This window comes from Lolium perenne, chromosome 2 (genome assembly GCF_019359855.2).
Source record: "Lolium perenne isolate Kyuss_39 chromosome 2, Kyuss_2.0, whole genome shotgun sequence".
In the NCBI taxonomy this organism is placed as follows: domain Eukaryota; kingdom Viridiplantae; phylum Streptophyta; class Magnoliopsida; order Poales; family Poaceae; genus Lolium; species Lolium perenne.
In genome coordinates this window covers 248,400,934-248,417,717 of record NC_067245.2, presented here as the reverse complement: position 1 = coordinate 248,417,717, position 16,784 = coordinate 248,400,934, and the positions used below count along the sequence as shown (strand labels likewise).

At 46.5% G+C, this 16,784-nt stretch overlaps 1 protein-coding gene across 1 annotated transcript; it reads right to left on the bottom strand.

The window, feature by feature from the left end:
* Positions 1-1,245: 1,245 nt before the first annotated feature.
* On the bottom strand, positions 1,246-5,302 carry LOC127335536 (receptor-like serine/threonine-protein kinase ALE2). The gene is made up of 8 exons (XM_051362202.2): positions 5,142-5,302; positions 4,302-4,421; positions 4,072-4,149; positions 3,597-3,968; positions 3,254-3,505; positions 2,672-3,055; positions 2,234-2,474; positions 1,246-2,141 (listed from the first exon to the last, which is right to left on the bottom strand). Exons 1-8 carry the CDS (start codon positions 5,197-5,199, stop codon positions 1,442-1,444), a joined length of 2,205 nt encoding a protein of 734 aa, XP_051218162.1. The 5' UTR covers positions 5,200-5,302; the 3' UTR covers positions 1,246-1,441.
* Between the last annotated feature and the right edge of the window lie 11,482 nt (positions 5,303-16,784).

Below are 16,784 nucleotides of genomic sequence, written 5' to 3'. Positions count from 1 at the left end.
TATTTCAGGATAAAACACTTCTCGAGTTTGTTAGTGTTCAAAGATCAGGTAGTGATGTGAACTAATTGGGCGACGTGTCAAATTTACCATGGAAATAGGTTGATCCACTTCCCGTTTCACTCGATCGCGATGGGCATGATCCACTTCCATATGCATCGTCGATAATAATGCAACAAAAAGTTGTATGCATCTATCGATGCAAAGTCTGATGCTGACCTTATTTAAAAAATTATCCACTTTCATATATCTCTCTAATCCATGTGGGGTATAGTAATAATCGTCTGCAATCGGTCACTTTTGCTTGTCAAAATTCCACCGATTTACTAATAACCAGTATAAATAGCAAAAAAACAAAATCATAAATAGGTACTCGGATCACCTAACGACGACTACAAACACTAGCACGAGCCAAAGACATGCCGCCGTCCTCGTCCTTCATCACCAGAGCCGGGCAAAGCTTGCTATAATAAAGCTTCTTGTAGCAGATTGACGAAAAGTCGTCGTGATCAACAAACCAGGGGAGCAACCATCGCCAATGATGATAACTATAGATCGGAAGAGATTGATATAAAACCACATGAACGAACACAAAAACCGATCGGGTCTTAGTAGATCTGTCGGGCACTCGACTCCACACACCCTCTGTCTACGCTAGATGTACCACTGGAAGAGGATAAGACGTGAAGGACCTTTATATAGCCTCACCACCCCAAAAAAAACCTAAAAAGGGGAAACTTCCCTGCCGGCGAGGGGCTATGGTCTGCCACACCTTCAAAATCCCAAGGCCAATGGAGACGGAGCTCACCGGCGGGAACACCGACAAGGAGAACGCAATCTTAGTTGAGTTTTGTGGCCACCGTCTCCTGATCACCTCTCCTGTTACAAATACGAACAAAAAACTCGCAATACGAATGGAAAACTTGCTCCCTCTAATTTATAATACTTGTCGCTGAATCACTTGCATCTATGTTTTGGGTTGGAGGGAGGAGGGCGCGAACAGTTTTAGACCATGTTTTGATGGCAGTTGTCATCTCTACTGTCAGCTAAAAACTTGGATGGCAGACAAGTCATCCGCTCGGAGAGATTACAGTATAATTTTTCAAAAAATTAACTGCCACCATTCATTCTCCTCTATGCTACGGTCAGACCAGCAAAAGAGCCCTGAACGGTTTTTTTGAAAATTTCCTCTATGCTAAAGGTCAGACCAGCAACTGGTAAAAAAAAAAGGGTCAGATCAGCAATGCCTTCAGATATGAACCCATTATCTAGTACTCCCTCCCAGATTATACATTCGAGCAAAGTTCTGGCCAAAACGCATTCACCCACTACATTAAAACGATCTAAGAACCAGGGGTTCTTCGCATCAAAATCTCATCAGGAAGCAGTACCTAGCGGGGCTATACAGTTACAGAGTGAAACACGACGAGCTCTATCCATCCTGCTACATCCAGTCGCCCTCGACGCTGCAGTCGTCGGAGGGGTGGTGGCCGTGCTCGCTCATGCTCCCCCTCAGCCGGTAGAAGTTCCGCGTCCTGGTCCTCAGCGGGCCGGACCAGTCGTACATGGCCAGGGACTCGATCTTGTCCAGCACGGCGCTGGGCGTCGACCGCGGCCGCCGCGCCGACGCGTCATCGGCCGGGCCCGAGCTGTACCCGATCATGCTCGGGCGCGGCGCCCCAGGGATGCGCGGCGGCGGAGGCGTTCCGTCAGTGTCGTTCCACGAGCAGCTCCTGCCGTCGTTCCACGGCGACTCCTCCTCCGTGGCGCCCCCGCCGAAGGAGCCGCTGCATGTCTCGTCGTTGTTGCCGCTGTAGATCAGCTTCAGCGCCTGCACGACCTCGCCCATGAACGGCCGCTGCGGCGCCTCGACGTGCACGCACATGGAGGCGATCGCCGCCGCCTTGGCCAGCTTCTCGAAGTCGCGGGTCGCCGGCGGCAGCAATGGGTCGACCAGCCGCTCCAAGCCTTCACGGTTGGTGAGCAACGGGCGCGCCCACGTGACGAGGTTCTCGGACCCCGATGGCTGAGTCATGTCCACCGGCTTCCGGCCCGACAACAGCTCCAGGAGCACCACGCCGTAGCTGTAAACGTCGCTCTTGACGAGGAGATGCCCCGTCATTGCATACTCTGGGGCAACGTATCTGCAATGAACCAAACCATCCATCCAAAATTTCAACAAGGATTCAGAGAAGTTCAGTAGCGCGGTGTACTCTGGAATGACATGACAGCTTACCCGAAAGTCCCCATGACCTGAGTAGAAATGTGCTCCATTCCTTCTGATGCCTCCTTGGCCAACCCGAAATCTGCAACCTTGGCAGTGAAATCATTTTCCAGTAGAACATTGCTAGCCTTGAAATCACGGTGAATAACATGGGGATTGGCATCCTCGTGCAGGTAGGCCAGACCCCTTGCTGCACCAAGGGCTATTTTCATTCTGGTATCGAAGTCAAGTGGTCCATATATTTTATCCCGACCTGAAATATAGAAATGTAAGTAACCGCACAGATGGCATCAAGTTTATTTGCAGTACAGAAATAACTGATATGTTGATGCGCCGGCAAGAATGATGAGATTATATATGCATATGGTGTGCTATCCTTTGAAGGTAAAAGTTTCTTAAGCACTTCATGGAGGTCTACCATGCTATGTAATACAACATAGGTTCACATACCGTGCAAATGAGACTCTACGCTTCCGTTTGGAACAAGCTCAAATACTAAGCATCTCGTGCTCCGTTCAACACATATACCGATCAGCTTGACAAGATTGCGATGATGCAAACGACTTAGCATCTCAACCTCTGCTATGAACTCACGATCTCTATTTTGGTGTTTCCCGGTAAGCAATTTGACAGCAACCTCAACTCCATCTTCAATTATGCCGCGATAAACACGCCCATACCCTCCTTCGCCAATTATTTTATTGAAGCTAAATTTTCCGGTTGCCTTCTCAAGCTCGGAAATTGAGAATGTCTTGACTGTCGAAGGGCAGGTTGCTATCGTTGAAGGGAAAGATGTTGGCGAGCTACTCATACTGGAGAATGATGACCTCATACCTGAAGCACCAACAATATGTTACTACAAACATCAAGGGATTTAGACATTATATAATCTGAAAATGCGGCTCTATTGTTCCTGGTGTATAGTGGCTAGGAGACAGTAGCAAGATCGAAATTTGTATAGTCAAGGCCTAGCGTTAAGATTGCAGCTTGAATGAGTGCAGCATATTATAAAATAGCTGCTACCAAAGTTACCTGCTTTTCTCGTGATTGACGAATTTGAAGCATGACCACTACCATGAGGCTTTTGACATCCTTTATATTTCCATATAATGCCAATTCCAAAACACGTCAAAACAAGCACAACAGCTGACAGAGCAATTATGGCGACAATTTTAGAGTTAATCCTCTGATGGCTTCTGTTGTGTACATTTGCACCAAGCGGGTACTCATTACTGCCTACTGGACCCAAGGATCTTGGAGCAGTAGGTAACAAAGAAGGAAGCCCTGCAATGTTTATAAGATTATAAATAAAGGAAGCAACACAAGGCCATTATGCTAGTGAAGTGGATGTGCCAACAACAATCATGTTACTCACCGGGATAATGAACATATGTTACATCGTAATCACCAAAAATAGACGATTTTATCAGAACCTTCTTTTGCAAAAATCTGTTGCTAGTCAGTAAGGCTGAAGTTGTATCAAACTTCTGACCTAGTGGTACCAAATCAATGGTGACCGTTGTCTTTTCAGGATCTTGAATACTGCTCCCAGCACCCATTATCCGGACTTGGCTCTGTTTCAGGAATGTACCTGCTGCAATCTCAATTTCCAGCTCATCGATTCTTGGGAACAGCTGGTAAGGTGCTACTCCAAGATCAAGTTGAATTTGCATAGGATATACACAGCCACAGGGGGAACCAATTGGGGTAGAAGTGAGCGGAGCGGAACAAGTTATTCCACTGCAATCTGTTAAATTTCAGCAGGCAGGCATGTATATTAATGCTATGCTGTTAAGGAGTGACAATACTAGTATTTGTGGTCTCTATTGGTCTGAGGAGAAAAGTAAAACCTTGTCTATCAAATGATGGTGGGGCAGCATGACGTCGTCTTCCGTGATGCCTATGCGCTGGGTGATTAAGATAGGCATCTGATAATCAAAATGATAGATAAGGTACAGATAATTCTAAATAGACTGGATACTTGAGATGGAAGAATACACAGAGAAACAAAACAGTTGATTGCTATGTTACACCTGCATTACCACTTGTATGTGGAAACCTCATGAGTAGTGCTACTTACATTGAGGTCCAGGAGAAGGTGCTGGGGCAGGGGAAGGAGCTGAATGCTGTTGACGCGCTCTGCTCCATAATCCAAGTAAGTATGCCGTGATGGTTGTTGAGCTTGCTGTTCCCAGTGGCACTGCACATGATATTCAGAAAATAAGAAAAGTGTTTGAAACCATGCAGTGCATACAAACACCAAAACAGTTAACAGAAAACTTGCATTCACTATAACCAAAATGACAATATGTTTGATGGACTAAAAGATGCAAATGCAGGCTATTTTTTCCCCTCGGTTGGGGTTTGGCAGTATGTATACAGTTGGTCGAGTGACGCCGAGTGCGATGGCAGCTGTACGCAAGGCAAGAAGATGAGGGCGGAGCGGACACTGCCCAAAAGGCCAAAACCCTCGCCAGCATTGCACCAAAACCTAAAATTTTCGGGATCAAATCGGCCTAGCGGCACCAATGCCAACGAAATGGAAACCACAAAACTCCAAGCTCGAGGTACTGAGCCCTGATTGGATGCACGAAAAGCAGAGAGAGAAAGGAGGCAGGAGAGCTGACATCCCTGTACCTGAACTAGATTCAGATGCGCAAATCACAGGAGGAGGAGAGCTCCGTGCATGAAGCAAAGGCAAAATCCCTTTTTTCCCCGCATAACCATGGTCCATGGGGGACTTGCCACACACGCCATGCCGGCGGCTTTTCCCGGGCGCCGATCCCAGTGCAGGGCCGCGAACTATGCTAGGAATTCTACTCGGCATTGCAGCTCGAATCCAAGAAAAGTACTAGTAGGAAACGCCTCGGCAAGAAGAGCAGGGAGGAGGTAGAAAATCTCAGAGGATACACGTACTTACCATAAATGGAGAGCACGGCGAGCGCGAGGAGGAGCAGCGCCGCTCCCCGCGGCCGCATCTCTGCCGCCGGAGCGCGGTGGGCGCTGAGGGCTCAGGGCGCGGCGGCCATGCGGCTCGGGGTCACTCACAGGGATCCCACTGCGACTGCGGGCGCCTTCTTCCTCGCGCTCTGCTTCTACCGCTGCTGGTTTCCTCCTCGGGTCCGAGTATTTTTTTTTTCGTTCTCCTCGGGGTCTTTTGGTTCTTGGCATTGAAGTGATGCGCTGGTCCCGAGGGGAGCATTAATTGGGCGGGTGGGCAGATACATCCAGGTCTTTGAACCTTTTCCAAATGTAAAAACACGGCATTTCTACCGTGCATCCTAAACTTTAAGATCCGTGCCGTGCTAGTAATCAGTTTTCGTCATGTTTTGCAAAGAATGGTACCGACTGATACAGCTAAACTTGCTGAAATCCTGCATGCCAAACTTAGATTAGTGAAGTATGGCTAGAACCAAACATGCACTACAAATTTAAACAGTTTAATTACTTAAATTTAAGAAATATCAGGAAAAAAACGAATCTCTAGCAGATACTTTAAAATCCTTCATTTATGAAGAATTTCACAAATCTTTCTTGTATTTGTCCAAACATTATTTGTATATCTTACTCCGTAAAACAGTTGAGCATCAAAAACACTAGTCAAAGTTCTTGTTTGTTTGCCTCCACTTTCCTAGTTGCTCTCTGTTTTTTGACTTCACCTTTTCCCAACGCCGCTCTCCGATTTTTCTGACGTCACCGCCTCCCAACGTCACGTACAACAGCCGATATAGCCATGGTGTCATATGTTATTCCTCTCCTCACATTCTGCAATCATGACTGAACTTGTCTCGTCCTCCGCAAGTTCTCTTTTATCGATGTTGATAAACTTGTCTTCGCTCATCTTACCTGGAAAAAGAAATAAAATATGATATATTTATTCGACACCCTTCTGACCATGAATATCGTTGTCAATGGATGCTTTTCAACCACCGTAGTTGTCGTTATTTCCTTCCTCCTTCAACTCTCTCTACTATGGCCACTACTTCCACCCCATCTGCCTCTATGTGGTGCTCATCCCCTACCTTCTTTCTGAGGAGAGGAGTATTTGCCCACCATTTCCTGGTAGAGTTGGTTGACTGCTAGGTCCACATCCCCATACTTAGTTGTGTCAGAGGATGAATGTGGGTTTAAACAGCGATGTTGGGGCTCGCTCGTTCGGGTCTTTGGACAAAATTTTGAAGAAACATGTTTTATTGAATCTAATCTAGCACCCTCAATCTTAGATTCTACAAAAAAAAAATGAAAGTCCGTATAATGGTTTTACGGAATGAGATTCTACCTAATTTGCTAGAGATATTGAACCATGCAATGTAGTTTCTAGTTTGAAAGTTCATAGATGGTAAACCTAGAGGGGGCGAATAGGTTTCTACAAATTTTAATTCTTTCTTTGCAATATTAGGCTTTGCGGAATATAAAGGTGAGCCTAATGCAAACTAGGTGAGGCAACCTATATGATGATACTAGTAACTCGAACACGAAGGCTCTCACAGGCAATTATATAACAAGTAAGGAGTTCGGTTAGAGATAACCGATAGCACGCGGAGACGAGGGTTTATTCCCAAGTTCCCTTCCTTTGCAAGAAGGTACGTCACGTTTGGAGGGGTGGAGGTCCCACGAAGGATTCCCCAACGCCACGAAGGCTCACCCTATTCTCCGGAGCCTATCCCACGAAGGAATAGTTCACTCACTTGTGGCAGACTTTGAGGTAGCCTCCAAACCTTCACAATCTTGTCAGGAGTAAATCCACAGCCCGGATGCTTCCGGACCACTCTTGCCCTTCAAGAAACCCTAGAGAGGAAGTATCTTGATGAATACAAGGTGGAACAAGATTTGGCTTGGTATAACGGTAGATCGGGTCCTCCTCTATCTTTTCCCCGAAGGGATTTGAGTTTGGGTGGAGGAGGAGAGATCTGAGGCTTTTGGTGTTTCTAACAATGGAGTATGTGAGAGAGAGCTCAAGAATAGCTTGTAGTGTAGTGACTAACCCTTCAGAGGTAGAAGAAGGGGTATATTGTAACACCCCAAATTTCAATGAAAAGAAAGTTAGAGAATTCCAGAGAACAAAATTTCAAACCAACAAAAACTTTTCTTTTGCATATAGTACCATGCATAGGACTTGTGCATTTGAGTGATATGCCATGATGAGTGCTATTACTTGTTTTAGATATGCTCTAAAACCCTAGGATGATCCTGTGAAGACCACCAACCAAATAAAATCAAAGAAGGAGAAAATCCATAAAATACAAAACCCTAAAAACCCTCACATAAGCCCTATGGCATTTTTATAAATTTTGACCCTAAACCTATTTGGTTTTCACCATTAGTTGAATAATGTTATTAAACACTTATTACAACTTTTGGAACCAGGGTTGCACAATTCAAATGAATTTCAAACACTTTTCCCACTCACATGTGATGATGACCAAATCTGCCAATTTTAGTCTGATCACCACTTTGAGCCCCTGCAATTCAATTTTCTCAAACCAATTCTTGCTAACTCTTTGCACCATTTCAAAGTCAACATCAAGGTGAACAACTTTGATGAAGACCACCCTGCCAAATTCATCTTTGATCACTAGCTATGCTCATCCAAAGTTGCAACTTTATAACAAGTTCAACAATCTCCACTTAGCCATTTTGGCCAAATTTTGAAATCTAATTTTTCCACCACCACCTCAATTCATCTCTGGTCAATTACAACTTATCTCAACCTTCACATATCACAAACTTTCACCTTTTGAACTTTTTCCAATTTGGATAATTTTGCATTTTCCAAAATTGGGCACTATTTGCAACTATTGCAAATAGTGATCTACCTCACCAAATTTAAACCAAAACTATACTACAATGTTCCCTGGTCCCCTTAAACCCTAAATGAAACATAGTGGAGCTAAGGAGGGAGAGAGAGCAAGCATGGCATGGCCATGCCGGCCACATGCCGGCCATGCCGCACCACCCCCTCTCCCCTTGCTTCCCCAACCCTGGCCCTCGCGCCACGCATGCCACCGCCTCTCCTACGCCACCCTAGCCCAGCCCCGGTCGAGGAGGAGCTCGACAACGCCCAGACCAGCACGCGTCCACGACGCCCTGGACGCCGCTCACGTCGCGCGTGTGCCCGACGCGGACACACACTGGCCACGCGCCGCGCCACGACCTCGAGCACCCCCTGGACCCCCTGCGAGCACGTTGAGCATCACCGTGACACCGCAACGCTCCCAGACACGCCCTCGACCAAGACCCGCAACCGCCGTCGCCGGAGAAGAGAACCCTGGTCCGCCGCGGACGCGACGGACACGGAAGCAATGCGACCTAACCCAGCCTCCCCCGACCGCGTTGTCGCCGCCAAACGCATCGCCTGGCAGAGGAGAACCAGACAGCACCCTCGCCAAGCCCAACCGCTCGCCGGAATCGCCGCGAGCATGTCGACTTCGCCGCAGCCCCCACGGTCGCTCGCTCGCCTATAAAAGGAGAGCTCCGCTCGTCGATCTGAGCACACCATCGCCTTCCCCTCTTCTCACTTGACCGCCTGAGCCACTCCACCGTCGACATTCCCCACCGCAGCCACCCAATCGCCACCTCACTGCCGCCGGACGCCGCGGAAGATCGCCGTCGATTGAAGCCGATCCAGGAGACGCCGCCGGTGCCAGGAGCTTCGCCGTCGTCCACATCTACATCACGCACACTGCCAGCCCCCGCGGGAGCCCTGGTTAGCTCTCCCACCCCCTAGGCTCGCCGCCAGAACCTCGGCATCTCGCCGGAGAAGACGACGACCGTGCGCCGTTGGATCTCCTTCTAATCCTACGCTCCACGTCACCCCGTACCGTTTCGGGTTTAAACGCCCACTGACGGGTGGTCCCCACCCTGTCAGCAGGCCCGCGCGCACTGGATGCGCTGCTGGGCCATTTTTCTCTGTTTAAACAGTTTCGGCCCACGTTGGTTTCCCGCCGGCCTGTTTAATTCAAATTCGTTTTAAACATTTTCCAAACAATCCAATACTGCACAAACTTTGAAATTAAATAGTTTCAAATTGGCTAAACCAAATTTAGTGCATTTGATATTGTTGGAAAGCCACTGAAATTCTCTACAAAATGCCACTGGCCTCTTGGTCAATTTCTTTGTAGAATTAATGTGACAAAAATAACAAGCCAGGGACTTTTCCCTATTCAAATAATTTTTAAAAATCAACCAAAATATATATTAAGTTTTTTCCAACTCTGATAGCTCACATTGGACTTACACTAATTGTTTATGCAATAAAATGGTGTGGTCACTTTGCATGATCATGCCATGGTGTAGTGAATGGATATTTTGACTAGTTTAACTAGTTGATATTGTCCAAAACTATTAAAGTTAAATTGTGTGAAGTCTTATACTTCATTTAAACTTGTCTCACATGAATTCATGGGATGTTTGGACCCTTGGTTCCAAACTCTCTTATATGAAATTCTTGAGATTTAAATCAAATGTAGTGTTATTTAAATGGTATGAGGTGTTCCACCTCATTTAAATCATTCTCCCAAATGATGATGATGAGGAACATTTGACTTAGGTCAAGATGAGTTCATCCATGACTGTTGGAGAAATTAAATCTTAAGAAGATTTCAATGAGAGGAATTTATTTCTCAAGAACCCTATGGAACTATCATCTACAGATAGAATTCAAATTCTATTTTAAATCCCACCACCCATGCACCCTAGTTCATTTATGTGTGTGCATAGAGTAGTTTGTGTGTTTATTTGTGATGTGTGGAATAGCCATTGAATTAGTGAGTAATTATACTCGTATTCAAATTTAGACGGTAGCACCGGAGAGTACACCGAAGAAGAAGGTTGCTACCAGGAGGAGGAGGAGGAACAGTTTGAGAACTACCAAGGCAAGCTAAATTACTATGCAAGCTTTTACCCTTGCAAAGTGCAAAGCCCCTTGGGGCATGGCACTATGTTTCTTATCTTTTCTTATGTGAACCCATCCCAAGTTTTTACTTGTTTTCTAAATGATTTACTTTTATAGTTAACTTTGGTCAAAGTACAAGTTGGGTACTAGAGTAGTGAGTTAGTCTCTTCCAAGCAAGGCAAGATAGCACCCCTCATGAATTAGAGCTAGTGCTAATAAACTAAATTTGACTACTCTAGATGGGAGCCTTGTGATTTTTGAAAGGATTTTGAAACCTTGGAATGAAGATGCATTCCATTGAATGATTTTTGAAGGTGAATATGACCAAGAGAAGATGGTGATTTTTTTATAAAACATGATGTTGGTTTGAATGCGATACCTTTCCAATTCTCAAGTACCCCCACAATACACGATTATGGGTAGGGCTTAACCGGAAGTTTATGCGTCTTAGTATGGGTTCCCTCTAAACAAGCGTCATCGGGGTTATGCCGAAAGCTGCCTCTACCACAAAAGAAACGATACGATATGATGCGAAATGAGGTGAATGTCCGGCCCAAGCCTGTGCAGTTCCCGAGGTTGGACAGTTGGTCTTCACTGGGAGGCCAAGCTCATGGGGAGAGGTGCTCATACTAGGGTTCGTAAGTGAAAGGTTATGGTTGATAATCCGCGTACTGTGTTACGATCATTCGGGGAAATCCCGACGGATGAAATCAAATGTTGTGGCACAAGTGTGCAACCTCTGCAGAGTGTAAACCTATTCGAATAGCCGCGTCCACGGTTACGGACGGTTGGAAAGGCCATACAGTTTCCGATGTCATATCTTTGAAAATGATGTTGAAAGGTGATGGTGAAATGATTTGTGGTGGATTGAATTGAAATCACCACTTGAATGGTGGGGATGACACTAATGTTCTCACTTGAGTTAGTTAGCACTTGAGTAAGCTTTTCTCAAAACTTTGTGAACTAAAACTAGCTTTATGCAAATAAACTAGAGCTTAGCAAACCCTACTAGAATGTCTAGCACTTACATTAGTTTGAGTTTGCGAGTACTCAACGTACTCACGGCTTTGTCCCTGGCTATTCAAATGGCCAGAGTATGAAGATGAACAAGGAGATGACCAGCAGGACGCCTACGACAACTAAGCGCCTTCCGACGTCAAGCGTTGGCCTGTGGACTCGAGAGTCCTTGTATCTTACGCTTCCGCTATGTTGAACTATGAACTTGTGTTGGTTCGTTGATCAATAGATCAACTATTCGTGTAATATGGATCATGTGATTCCAATTTGTAAGACTTATGGTTTGTAAGGAATGATGACTGTGATACTTAACTATTATGCCTCGCAACAACAATATTCCTGGGATTGCGATGTATGACATAATAGGCATTCGGACTTAAAAATCCGGGTGTTGACAAGTTGGTATCAGAGCCATTGTTTGACCTTAGAAGACCTTAGTTAGACTGGGCGTTCTGAAAAATTTAACTTTGTAATCAAATGAAAGAATTACTTGTGAAAATTTACTACACTCTTGTCTTTGAGACTTTGCCAAAATTTGATCATGTTCTATCTTATTTGAATCAACTTAAAACTTTGCCACACTTTGCACTCTCTAACTTACTCATCCAATTCTCTTTCAGATGGAGCCAAATGAACCCCTCAACACCAAGTTTTATCAGCTTGGAAACGGAGGAAGCTTGATCTTCGAGCATGACCTCGACTCCCTGTCGGATCACCTTGGCCGCCCACACCCCGAGTTTCACGGGATTCAGGTGGACGACCAGCCGGGAGGGGAACTGCAGTGGATTATCACTGCCGACTTGAGGGGCAAGCTGGAGCCTCCCACCTCGGAGAGGATCCTTTTCTCTTTCAGGGAAAGCAACTGGCTCGACGGGCTTGCACGTGCTCTTCAGGAAGCACTTGCTCGTCTGTGCGGACAGAATACCGAAGCCCTTCGTGAGGAACGCTTTGCGCATCTCGCACGGCGTAACTCTGACGGAAGACCCATGGATGTGCCACTCCACCCCCAGTTGAGGCACCATGTGGATCACTTGGACTTCATGCTCTACCAGACTCAGAGGGACCTCGACGCCTCTCGCGCTTACGCGAACCAGACCCATGCTCACATCATCGAGCAGGGTGAGGCGATCAAGCTACTCAACAACGACCGCAGGAACCTTCGCCAGCAGCATGCCAAGAAGGACGCTACGATTCGCCGCCTTCGCGACCGGATCGCGTCACTTGAGGCCACTGTCACGGCCCAGGAGGATCAGATTCGTCACATGGAGGAGGACGATGAAGGCATCGATATTCGGGGAGGAGACGCCTTCCTGAGCGATGACGATGACTTTGAGGAGGACGAGAACACCGAGGAGGAGGACTACGAGTTCCTAGAGGCCGGACAGGATGACTACGTCCCGATTGATATCGATGATGAGGAGTAGTTGCACTAGTTTCACTTATAGTAGGTGTGAGTTGTATCCCGTCCTTTGTATCGTAGCATGAGAATGGTTCTTAAAACCATTGGAGTATGTGTAGTTTGTACTATGTATTGCATGAATGAATGAATGTTATGTTTGTCATGAAAAGTTTACAAGTTGTCAAATGTTTTTCAAACTTAACCCCAAAATGAACGCAGCCGAGCTTGTGGAGCTGAAGAAGCAAATAGATGACATGTTAGCCAAAGGTTTGATTAGACCAAGTGCATCCCCCTGGAGATCCCCCGTCTTGTTTGTTGACAAGAAGGATGGTGCAAATCGTTTATGCACAGACTATCGTAAGCTTAACGATGTCACCATCAAAAACAAATACCCCTTACCCAAGATCGAAGACTTGTTTGACCAACTCACCGGATCCCGAGTTTTCTCGAAGATTGATCTTAGAACTGGATACCACCAACTGAAGATCCGAGCCACCGACATTCCAAAAACTGCCTTTACCACCAGATATGGGTTGTATGAGTACAACGTCATGTCGTTTGGATTGACCAATGCCCCCGCTTACTTCATGAACCTCATGAATAAGATCTTCATGAACTTTTTGGACAAGTTTGTCGTTGTTTTCATCGACGACATTCTGGTCTACTCCAAGTCCGAAGAGGAACATGAACAGCATTTGGAGATTGTTCTAGAAACCCTTAGACAGCACCAGTTGTACGCCAAGTTTAGCAAGTGTGAGTTTTGGCTGGAAGAAGTTGGATTCCTCGGACACATCTTGTCTGCAGGAGGAATTGCCGTAGATCCCGCCAAGATCAAAACTGTTATGGAATGGAAAGCCCCAACCACACAAACTGAGGTCCGTGCTTTTCTTGGATTAGCCGGATATTACCGCAGATTTGTAGAAGGTTTCTCGAGCATCGCTCGACCAATGACCCAACTGCTGAAAAAGGACAGAAAGTTTGAGTGGACCGACAAGTGTGAAGAGAGCTTTCAACAGCTCAAGAGTAGACTGACAACAGCCCCAATCCTGATCATGCCAGATATCGCAAAGCCCTTTGACGTATATTGCGACGCCTCCAAGACTGGACTTGGATGCGTGCTTATGCAAGAAGGAAAGGTTGTATCCTACCTTTCTAGGCAACTCAAGCAACATGAGCAGAACTACCCAACCCACGACCTCGAGCTTGCAGCCGTGGTCTTAGCCTTGAAAGTTTGGCGTCATTACCTCATGGGTAATCGATGCGAGATCTACTCCGACCACAAAAGCCTCAAATACATTTTCACCCAGAAAGAGTTGAACATGAGACAACGCCGATGGATCGAATTGATCAAGGATTACGACATGGAGATTCACTACCACCCCGGCAAGGCCAATGTGGTAGCGGATGCTTTGAGTCGACTGCCGTGCCAGTTGAACTCCATGCTCGCAACCGAACAGCCCAGTTTGCACCAAGAGTTTGAGCAGTTCAGACTTGAACTCGTTAGTGAAGGATTCCTAGCCAGCATAGAACTACAACCCACCTTGGTTGGTCAGATCAAGGAAGCCCAGAAAGACAACGCTAGCATTGACGGAATCAAGAAACAGATAGCCGCAGGAAAAGCCCCCGGATTCACCATTGACGAAGCCGGAGTGCTTTGGTACAAAGAACGTCTCTGCGTACCATCGGACTCTGACTTGAAGCAAGTCATCCTGCAAGAAGCCCATGACACCCTTTACTCCATCCACCCCGGAGGTACCAAGATGTACCAGGACCTAAAGGAACAATTTTGGTGGCACGGAATGAAGAGAGAGATCGGTAGCTATATCGCTAAGTGTGACATCTGTCAGAGAGTCAAGGCAGAACACCAAAGACCCGCCGGACTGTTGCAACCCCTTCAGATTCCAGAATGGAAATGGGACTCCGTAGGAATGGACTTTATCACCGGACTGCCCAAATCCAGCAAAGGCAATGATTCCATATGGGTAGTGGTCGATAGATTGACCAAAGTCGCCCATTTCATCGCCGTCAAAACCACCTATCAAGGCCCCAAGTTGGCTGAACTTTACATCTCCAGAATAGTCGCCTTGCACGGGACCCCCAAATCGATAGTGTCTGATAGAGGATCACAGTTCACCTCAAGGTTACGCGAAGGTGCATGAAGGACTAGGCACTCGCCTAAATTTCAGCACCGCCTATCACCCTCGACCGACGGACAGATCGAGAGAGTAAACCAGATCTTGGAAGACATGCTTAGAGCATGCGTACTTGGAATACGGATCCAAGTGGGAAGACCGCCTACCTTACGCAGAATTCTCATACAACAATAGTTATCAAGCCAGCCTACAGATGGCCCCCTTTGAAGCCTTGTACGGAAGGAAGTGCCGTACCCCCCTGAACTGGTCAGAAGTCGGAGAGAGTCAAGTTTTCGGCCCGGACGTTCTTCGTGAAGCCGAAGAGAAGGTTCACAAGATCCGTGAGTATCTCAAGACTGTGCAATCCAGACAGAAGAGCTACGCTGACAAAAGACGTCGGGAGATGACCTTTGAGATCGGAGATTTCGTCTATCTCAAAGTATCCCCCTTGAAAGGGATGCAAAGGTTTCAGCTGAAAGGAAAGCTTGCACCTCGCTATGTGGGACCTTTCCAAGTCCTCAGCCGCCGAGGTGAAGTATCTTATCAACTGGAGTTGCCTGAAGAAATGTCGGCTGTGCACGACGTTTTTCACATCTCACTTCTCCGGAAATGTCTTGAAGTCCCTGAGAAGACCGAAGTGTTCAAGAACATCGATCACCGATCGGTGGATATCAACCAGGATCTGACTTACCGCGAAGTGCCGATTCGCATCCTAGAAGAAGCGTACAGAACCACCCGCACCCGAAGCATCAAGTTTCTGAAGATCCAATGGAGCAATCATACCGAGGATGAAGCCACCTGGGAACGCGAAGACTTCATGAAGAAGGAGTACCCAGATCTCTTTAGTACCTAACTTTCTTTTTGATCTCGGGACGAGATCTTTTGTAAGGGGGAAGGGTTTGTAACACCCCAAATTTCAATGAAAAGAAAGTTAGAGAATTCCAGAGAACAAAATTTCAAACCAACAAAAACTTTTCTTTTGCATATAGTACCATGCATAGGACTTGTGCATTTGAGTGATATGCCATGATGAGTGCTATTACTTGTTTTAGATATGATCTAAAACCCTAGGATGATCCTGTGAAGACCACCAACCAAATAAAATCAAAGAAGGAGAAAATCCATAAAATACAAAACCCTAAAAACCCTCACATAAGCCCTATGGCATTTTTATAAATTTTGACCCTAAACCTATTTGGTTTTCACCATTAGTTGAATAATGTTATTAAACACTTATTACAACTTTTGGAACCAGGGTTGCACAATTCAAATGAATTTCAAACACTTTTCCCACTCACATGTGATGATGACCAAATCTGCCAATTTTAGTCTGATCACCACTTTGAGCCCCTGCAATTCAATTTTCTCAAACCAATTCTTGCTAACTCTTTGCACCATTTCAAAGTCAACATCAAGGTGAACAACTTTGATGAAGACCACCCTGCCAAATTCATCTTTGATCACTAGCTATGCTCATCCAAAGTTGCAACTTTATAACAAGTTCAACAATCTCCACTTAGCCATTTTGGCCAAATTTTGAAATCTAATTTTTCCACCACCACCTCAATTCATCTCTGGTCAATTACAACTTATCTCAACCTTCACATATCACAAACTTTCACCTTTTGAACTTTTTCCAATTTGGATAATTTTGCATTTTCCAAAATTGGGCACTATTTGCAACTATTGCAAATAGTGATCTACCTCACCAAATTTAAACCAAAACTATACTACAATGTTCCCTGGTCCCCTTAAACCCTAAATGAAACATAGTGGAGCTAAGGAGGGAGAGAGAGCAAGCATGGCATGGCCATGCCGGCCACATGCCGGCCATGCCGCACCACCCCCTCTCCCCTTGCTTCCCCAACCCTGGCCCCTGCGCCACAGCATGCCACCGCCTCTCCTACGCCACCCTAGCCCAGCCCCGGTCGAGGAGGAGCTCGACAACGCCCAGACCAGCACGCGTCCACGACGCCCTGGACGCCGCTCACGTCGCGCGTGTGCCCGACGCGGACACACACTGGCCACGCGCCGCGCCACGACCTCGAGCACCCCCTGGACCCCCTGCGAGCACGTTGAGCATCACCGTGACACCGCAACGCTCCCAGACACGCCCTCGAC

Excerpts from the sequence above, each read along its gene's own strand:
- LOC127335536 (XM_051362202.2), bottom strand. The coding sequence starts at position 5,199 with ATGCGGCCGCGGGGAGCGGCGCTGCTCCTCCTCGCGCTCGCCGTGCTC. Across the intron at positions 3,506-3,596 it reads AACATATGTTCATTATCCCG|GGCTTCCTTCTTTGTTACCT; the intron begins GTGAGTAACATG and ends TAAACATTGCAG. Across the intron at positions 2,142-2,233 it reads CAGGTCATGGGGACTTTCGG|ATACGTTGCCCCAGAGTATG; the intron begins GTAAGCTGTCAT and ends GGTTCATTGCAG.